Genomic DNA, 9,754 nt, shown 5'->3' with positions numbered 1-9,754 from the left:
ACTTCCTTATATTATATCATTCTCATCTCTATTTTTTTTTATATTATATCAATCTCATAATAAATAATAAAGAATTATGATTCTCCAATTATCCAAAAATTGATGTCACAAGATGTTACAATTTTCTACATTATTATTGAATTCTACCTCTCCAATTATCCAAAAATTGATGTCACAAGATGTTACACTCTTCTACATTATTATAACATTTCTTAGTGACAATGAAGATGAACATAGTTGGATTCTCTTTCAACATTTATCCCATTTAAATGTCAACCGTTTTCATAGAAACAACAAAGAGTTTATAATTTAGTTACAAAAAAAAAATACGAAGAGTGTATACATTATTGACTTAATTACATTATAATTTTAGAGAAGAGTGAAGGTTATGCAAAAAGTTAGGTTATGAGATTGAAATATATAATAACCATTAGCATTATCATATTTCATTCAATTTTGATGGTCTGTACTCATTCTCTATACATATAGGTATATATATTGGTTGGAGGAAGTGATAAGTACATCACTTTTATATTATTATTATTATTATAATTTTCATTTTATAATACTTATTGTTACAATTTATACGAATAATTTTTCAACATTAAAATATAAAATATTACATAACACCTGTGCATCGCACGGGTGTGGGACTAGACCCTTACCCGTGCGATGCACGGATGTGATGCGATTGTTTTTATTTTACAATTGCATAAAACTGAAACATTAAATATTTTCAAAATAATAATAAAATAGAGAATCCGATATTCAAAAGATTTACTTTCTAAGGAGAAGAGACGTGGCATTGTAAGTGACCTGATGTGGTTAAATGAAAAAATATTATTGGTTTAAGGATTATGGTTTACTTTACATGGGGTAACAGAATAACTATCTAATATATATATATATATATATATATATATATATATATATATATATATATATATATATATATATATATATATATATATATATATATATATATATATATGTATATATATATATAGGAGTAATAGGATATATCTCCGCACAACATATAAATCTATTTCAAAACACACAAATGATCGGATGAAAAGAGATGTGGCAAAATCTAAGTCACACAATTGACATATAAATAGTGACAGAATTAGAAAAACTCAAATAAAACAAATAAAATTAAAGGGTACATACCTTTTAAAAATATTCCAAAGGGATATGTGTGAAGAGCATCAACCTCACAGTTCAGTTCTTTTGAGTAAGAGATGATGACCCAAAGCCTAAAATCAAAAATTATAACAATAAGTATATCATTAAAAAAAAATGAACAAATAAAAAAGTAAAGTAAACGAAAGTAAAACAACTATTACATAATTCAATTAAAAATAAGATATATATTATTTAATTTGTATCATAATAGAATATGAATACACATATACAGTAGCACTTAACTAAACCTATAAATGATGTGCAACACAAAAGTTGAATGTATGATGTGCAACAAACAAAAAATGTCAAATTCTCTTAATTTTATTTGTTATGCAAAAAAGTTAATTTTTGCAAAAAATAAAATAACTACAACAAATCATGGTTTTAGAAAATAACATAAGTATTTATACCTGATGTACAAAATATGAAGAGGCAAGATAATGGAAAGAGAAATTGCACATATAAGACATGAAAAAATCTATTCTCACATTCAACCGAAAAAATAAATGGTAATCTTTTTAAGCACATGATTGAGCATCAGGGGACGAAAATATTTGTTTCTAACATTCGTAATGATTAGTTAGGAAAATATGAATAGGATACAAATTAAAACAATTGTAACCTATATATTAAAATATTGGTAGAAGACTCCAATGGATGAAAATTGAATGGTGACTTAAGAGATGAAAAATATATTACCGGGAGTTACAAAGTTAATTAATGTGTATTTTTATATTTTTTTTTTTGATAATAATGTATTTTTATATTCTCCTTATTATAATATAGTATGCAAAAGTTATTATATTCGCCAAAAAAATTAAAGGCTAAGTAAAAGCTTGAGTGAGTGTATATTAAAAAGTCATAAGTATATAAATGTAGAATATGAAAAGTATAGAGATGACAATAATAATAATAATAATAATAATAATAATAATAATAATAATAATAATATAAGTAGAAATGATGTGGCATTGTATAGTAATTTAATTGGATTTAAATGGATGACATGGCTAAATGAAACAATTTGATTGGTTTAATTGGATTAGGGTTAGGAGAACTATCTAGGAATAATTACCCGTGCGATGCACGGGTGTGATGCGATTGTTTTTATTTTACAATTGCATAAAACTGAAACATTAAATATTATCAAAATAATAATAATAATAATAATAATAAAATTGAGAATCCAATATTCAAAAGATTTATTTTCTAAGGAGAAGTGATGTGACATTGTAAGTGACTGATGTGGTTAAATGAATAAATATTATTAGTTTAAGGATTATGGTTTACTTTACATGAGTAACAGAATAACTATTTAAAATTTATATATATAAGAGTAATATGATATATCTCCGCACAACATATGAATCTATTTCAAAACACACAAAGGATTGGATGAAAAGAGATGTGACAAAATCTAAGTCACATAATTGGCATATAAATAGTGACAGAATTAGAAAAACTCAAATAAAACAAATAAAATTAAAGGGTACATACCTTTTAAAAATATTCCAAAGGGACATATGTGAAGAACATCAACCTCACAGTTTTTAGTTCTTTTGAGTAAGAGATGATGACCCAAAGACTAAAATCAAAAATTATAAAAATAAGTATATCAATAAAAAAAAATGAACAAAGAAATAAGTAAAGGAAAGGAAAGTAAAACAACTATTAGATTATTCAATTAAAAATAAAGTATATATTATTTAATTTGTATCACAATAGAATATGAATACACATATACAGTAGCACTTAACTAAACCTATAAATGATGTGCAACACAAAAGTTGAATGTATGTATGATCTGGAATAAACAAAAAAATGTCAAATTCTCTTAATTTTATTTGTTATGCAAAAAGTTAATTTTTGCAAAAAATAAAATAACTACAACAAATCATGGTTTTAGAAAATAACATAAGTATTTATACCTGATGAACAAAAGATGAAGAGGCAAGATAATGGAAAGAGAAATTGCACATATAAGATATGAAAAAATCTATTCTCACATTCAACCGAAAAAACAAATGGTAATCTTGTTAAGCACATGATTGAGCATCAGAGGATGAAAATATTTGTTTATAATATTCGTAATGGTTAGTTAGAAAAATATGAATAGGATACAAATTAAAACAATTGTAACTTATATATTAAAATATTGGTAGAAGAGTCCAATGGATGAAAATTGAATGGTGACTTAAGAGATGAAAAATATATTACCGGGAGTTACAAAGTTAATTAGCGTGTATTTTTGTATTCTCCTTATTATAATATAGTAAGCAAAAGTTATTATAAACTATATATTAAAATATTGATAGAAGAGCCCAAGGGATGAAAATTAAATTGTGACTTAAGAGATGAAAAATATATTATCGGGAGTTACAAAGTTAATTAGTGTGTATTTTTGTATTCTCCTTATTATAATATAGTAAGCAAAAGTTATTATATTCGCCAAAAAAAAGTAAAGGCTTGAGTGAGTGTATATTAAAAAGCAATAAGTATATAAATGTAGAATATTAAAAGTATTGGGATGATAATAATAATAATATAATAATAATATTTAAATCCATTTAATTGGATTTAAATGGATGATGTGGCTAAATGAAACAATTTGATTGGTCTAAGTGGATTAGGGTTAGGACACTATATTTTTTTTTTAGGTCATGTTAACTTGTGCCCTAAGGGCACATGTTAAGCTACCTAAAAATAGAAATGTAATATTTAATGATACAAAAAATTTAATCCTTAGATATTTGAATACACCACAATTTCAATAAAATTTTTCCACATTTTAACATGTGAAGGACACAGGTTAACATTCTCCATTTTTTTTTTTTCATCTTGTTCACCGTCTTTTTCTCCCAGGATTTTGGTCATCACTTTTTTTCAACACTAGGGTTGTTCAGTTATTATTTTAATTTTAATTTGTTAGTTGTTACAGACAATCAAGAGTTTCTACTCTCTTTGTTCTTACACAAACACATGATACATAAATCTATCATGTCCACGATCCTATTATGCGCGTGCACTAAACAAATCCTACAAGAATTAATGTGAACATAAACATATTTTGCAAGGACTAAAATAAAATATAAAGGACAAAAAACAAAACCTTATATATTTGTATATATTTGCAAGAGCTACAATGAAAAAAACATTTTTACAAAGACTAAAATCAAAACTATTCATATTTGTAGAGATCATTTTTATATTTAAACCTATTTAAAATGAAGCACATATAATGTACAAAGAAAAGAAAAAAGAATTAAGCACATACATTTTTGTGCACATATGATTTACAAAGAAAAGAAAAGAAAAAAGAATTAAGCACATATATTTTTGTGATTAATATAGCAGACTTATTCAATATTCACCAATCTTATTAATGCGATTATTAGATATATATGATATGATAAAGTTTTTTCTCAAGTACAACATGATTGGCGTAAATACTAGAAGAAAACTAGAAACGTTTATGGCTTCATTTCAAATGATGTAGAAGGAGGCTCACAACATATGCGCTGGCCCCTTTTACAAGGAGGTAGTTCACATATTTCTCCTCTTTCACAACATTGGATATAACTGTTGGCCTGTACATTGCCAACTAAAGCTCCTGCAATAGCAACAAGAAACACAAAAAACTTCAAGAACATCATCAACATAATTTCTATTATAATCAAGTTTGGTGATATCTTATTTTGAGTGATATGTTAGAGCAATGCATACTTATTTATAGCAAAAAAATGTTGATAATAATTTTTTATTTATTATTTGCATTAAAAAAATTATTTGTTGCCTGATTTATAATACTCCATCTGGTCACTATTATAACAAAAAACAACCTTTTAGGTTCATTGAAAAAATAATTTATCTAGTCTATATTATTGACTAGATACATTACTTTTTGAATAAATCTAAAAAGTGATTTTTTTGCTTATAATAGTGACCGGAGAGAATAATATGTTTGACCGGCATTTAATATTTTTTTGACTAAGCATTTAATATCTTTTTAATGCCTTAATTTTTAGGAAATGAATTTTCTATTGTAATTGTGTCCCATAGTTACAACTTTCATCCGTATGATTTAAATTAACGACTGAGATTGTTTTACGGTATAATTTGACTGTGCAATTTTGACAATTCGATGTCAAATCAACAATTAATATTCACTACTACATGAAACTGTGTGTAATGTCCACCGCAGGTAATCCTGATATTTTGATAAAGTGATCTATTCTGAATTGTAAGGGTTGAGTACCCCTTGTACTTCTTATAATTCATTATTTGCTTATCAAAAAAAAAAAAATCCTGATATTTTGAGCAAAGTAATTTGATTGATTTATTACCCTATTTATTATTTATTTATTTGTTGTACAAAAAATTAAATGAAATTCTAACCTCATCCATTTTTATTTTTTTCACCACAGTATTCAACCCCCATCCGGTTGCAGTTACGAAGATCGAATTGTGGTTCTCTCTATTAAGTTCAGCGTCAATCATCACATGCCAAATTAGCGATTGATATTTTATTAATTATAATTCTTATTTTTATTTTATCAAATTGGTGTGACCATGACCAAAAGATTAGATTTTATAAAAGAAAAAAAAAAAAAACCAAAAAATTAGAGACCTTAATTTTCATTAGGGTCATGCTAAACAGTGCCCCTGGGGCACTAGTTAAGCATACTAAAAAAGAAAACAAATGATAAAGTTAATGACGAGAGAGAATAACTTTTCATATCATTAAAACATTAAATGCATAATTTACGAGATAAAATTTATATATTTGTATCCTTAACTAGTGCCCGGGGGCACTGTTTAGCATTTTCCTTTTCATTAATATCTTTTGACCGGTTTGTATGTCGTTGATTCACCACCTATGTGTCTTAACTGCAGTTTTAAATTTTTTAACTACGGTTATTTGCTAGCTAGTAAAAAAGAAAAAAAACTATGGTTATTGCTATTCAATTTCTTTCATGACTCATTAAGGACAAGAAATGTGTTTCCTTTTCCTCTGATGGATGTATAAAATGAGATCCAATACTATCATTTTCCGTTTTTTTTTGGTAGAAATACTATAATTTTCTTTCAATGCACTTAATGAAAAATGATTTCATTATCTCCTTTTAAAAATACTTTATGCGGTGTTATATATAAGAAATATTTCACATTTTAGATTTATTGTATGTATTTAGACTGTATTATTGTCTAAATACAACAATTTACAATGAATCTAAAAAATCAATTTTTTCTTATATTTGAGCAGGAGAGAGTAATTATAATATAATTGTCATTATATTACCTTATGGTTGACTTTTACCGTTTGACTTGAAACATTTTTTATTCACTGGATTCCCTCTATTCACAGTAGTTGGAAATTTTTTTTTTCTACCCCAACAATCTTCACTCTACCCCAACATATTTTTCAAAATACCCAGTATACTCTTATAAAAAATTAGTATATTTTAATTTTTTTTGTCGTATTATACTATTCCGGTAGACTATTTCATCCTCCCAAAAAACTGTTTCGGTAAGTATTTATCTTTACCGGTATGTTAATTTTACCGGTACACTTTTTAAAAAGTGTTCCGGTATATTAATTTTACCGGTACACTTGGTTTTAATAAGTGTTCCGGTACGTTAATTTTACCGGTACACTTTTTAATAAGTGTTCCGGTATGTTGATTTTACCGGTACACTTGGTTTTAATAAGTGTTCCGGTGTGTTTAATTTAAAGACTGATCTCTTTGTTCGTTGATAACTGCAGAGCATCAACTTTGTTTCCTAAAAAGGACCCTTTTTCTTCTTTTGTTCTTTTTCTTCATCTTCTCCACAACCCATCTTTCTGAATCATCATCTTCTTCTGATATCACAACACTAGTTTACAAAGGCTGTTCAAAAGAAACTTTCACAGATCCAAATGGTGCATATTCACAATCTCTTTCAGCACTCTTTGGTTCACTAGTTTCACAATCAACAAAAACAAAGTTCTACAAAACAACTGGTAATGGCCAAAACAGCATAACAGGTATCTTCCAATGTAGAGGAGATCTCACAAACTCAGATTGTTACAGCTGTGTTAGTAAACTTCCTGTTCTTTCTGACAAAATTTGTGGCAAAACCATAGCTGCAAGAGTTCAACTTTTAGGTTGTTACATGTTTTATGAGGTTGCTGGTTTTCCTCAAATCTCAGGTATGGAAGTTCTTTTCAAAACTTGTGGAAAAACATACCGGAACACTTATGCTACTAGTTATCAATGAAATAAAACCAAGTGTACCGGAACACTTATTAAAAAGTGTACCGGTAAAATTAACATACCGGAACACTTTTAAAAAGTGTACCGGTAAAATTAATATACCGGTAAAATAAATGCTTACCGAAACAATATAATACGACAAAAAAATAATTAAAATATACTAATTTTTTATAAGGGTATATTGGGTATTTTGAAAAATATGTTGGGGTAGAGTGAAGATTGTTGGGGTAGAAAAAAAAATTTCCCAGTAGTTGTGATGCTCCATCACCCAAAAAATTTGAGAATAAAAAATGCTATTTACCGAGATTCAAAAGATTTATTTTCTAAGGAGAAGTGGTGTGACATTATAAGTGAGTGGTTAAATGAAGAAATATTATTGGTTTAAGGATTATGGTTTACTTTACATGAGTAACAGAATAACTATCTAAAATTTATATATACAGGAGTAATAGGATATATCTCCGCACAACATATAAATCTATTTCAAAATACACAAAGGATTGGATGAAAAGAGATGTGACAAAATCTAAGTCACACAATTGGCATATATAAATAGTGACAGAATTAGAAAAACTCAAATAAAACAAATAAAATTAAAAGGTACATACCTTTTAAAAATATTCCAAAGGGACATATGTGAACAGCATTAACCTCACAGTTCAGTTCTTTTGAGTAAGAGATGATGACCCAAAGCCTAAAATAAAAAATTATAAAAATAAGTATATCAATAAAAAATTGAATAAATAAAAAAGTAAAGGAAAGGAAAGTAAAACAACTATTACATAATTCAATTAAAAATAAAGTATATATATTATTTAATGTGTATCATAATAGAATATGAATACACGCATAACTAAACCTATAAATGGTGTGCAACACAAAAGTTGAATGTATGATCTGCAACAAATAAAAAATGTCAAATTCTCTTAATTTTATTTGTTATGCAAAAAGTTAATTTTTCCAAAAAATAAAATAACTATAACAAATCATGGTTTTATAAAATAACATAAGTATTTATACCTGATGCACAAAAGATGAAGAGACAAGATAATGGAAAGAGGAATTGCACATATAAGATATGAAAAAATCTATTCTCACATTCAACCGAAAAAACAAATGGTAATCTTGTTAAGCACATGATTGAGCATCAGGGAATGAAAATATTTGTTTCTAACATTCGTAATGATTAATTAGGAAAATATGAATAGGATACAAATTAAAACAATTGTAACCTATATATTAAAATATTGGTAAAAGAGTCCAAAGGATGAAAATTGAATGGTGACTTAAGAGATGAAAAATATATTACCAGGAGTTACAAAGTTAATTAGTGTGTATTTTCGTATTCTCCTTATTATAATATATAGTAAGCAAAAGTTATTATATTCGCCAAAAAAAGTAAAGGCTAAGTAAAGACTTGAGTGAGTGTATATTAAAAAGTCATAAGTATATAAATGTAGAATATGAAAAGTATAAAGATAATAATAATAATAATAATAATAATAATAATAATAATAATAATAATAATAATAATAATAATAATAATATAAGTAAAAATGATGTGGCATTATAGAGTGATTTAATTGGATTTAAATAGATAATGTGGTTAATTGAAACAATTTGATTGATCTAAGTGGATTAGGGTTAGGAGAACTATTTAAGAATTATATATGTTGAAGGAATACTGGAATCATCAAAATTCTATTATAAACAATATGCGAAATTTAAGTGTAGAGAATGGAAAAAAGGGAGTAAGAGGCAGTTTCAACATACTGCTCACAAGTTGTCGTGATGCATTCGTGGGCAAATTTGTCGCTATAAGTAGCATTATTCTTATTCTGGCTTGATTCACTTTATCTCTCTTTAACACTCAGACAGAGTTCCCCTCTCTCTCTCTCTCTCTCTCTCTCTCTCTCTCTCTCTCTCTCTCTCTCTCTCTCACCTAAACCCACACTGGCTTCCTTTCTCCATTGTGGGTCGTGCTCAGAAGTCAGAACCCTTCTTGTTAGTATGTGCTTCTTTTTCTCTTCACGTAGTTCCCTTTTTCCATTGTGAGTCACTAATTGAGCACTATCAATGGCGTTTGATGAGAAATTGCTGGAAAATAAACTTATTGAAGCTGGTAACAAGCTTGCAGATCCTCCTTCTTCGGTGAATGAACTCCTCAAACTGTTAACTCGAGTTGAAGGCTTCTTATCAATGGTGGAACAGGAACCTAAACCATCTATGCAAGCTGCAATTTCTCCATCTTTGAAAGCATTGGTTGCCGATAAACTTTTAAGGCATTCGGATCCGGATGTCAAAGTTGCAGTTAC

At 27.2% G+C, this 9,754-nt stretch overlaps 1 protein-coding gene across 1 annotated transcript; it reads left to right on the top strand.

Annotated features, from left to right (window-relative positions):
* Positions 1-5,373: 5,373 nt before the first annotated feature.
* Positions 5,374-7,443, top strand: LOC123922634 (plasmodesmata-located protein 2-like). Its single transcript, XM_045975333.1, has 2 exons — positions 5,374-5,386; positions 6,950-7,443. The coding sequence occupies exons 1-2, from the start codon at positions 5,374-5,376 to the stop codon at positions 7,441-7,443; spliced, it is 507 nt and encodes a 168-aa protein (XP_045831289.1).
* Positions 7,444-9,754: the final 2,311 nt, after the last annotated feature.

This window comes from Trifolium pratense, linkage group LG4 (genome assembly GCF_020283565.1).
Source record: "Trifolium pratense cultivar HEN17-A07 linkage group LG4, ARS_RC_1.1, whole genome shotgun sequence".
Taxonomy (NCBI): domain Eukaryota; kingdom Viridiplantae; phylum Streptophyta; class Magnoliopsida; order Fabales; family Fabaceae; genus Trifolium; species Trifolium pratense.
Note: the sequence above shows the minus strand (reverse complement) of the source record. Positions and strands in the feature narration are given on the sequence as shown.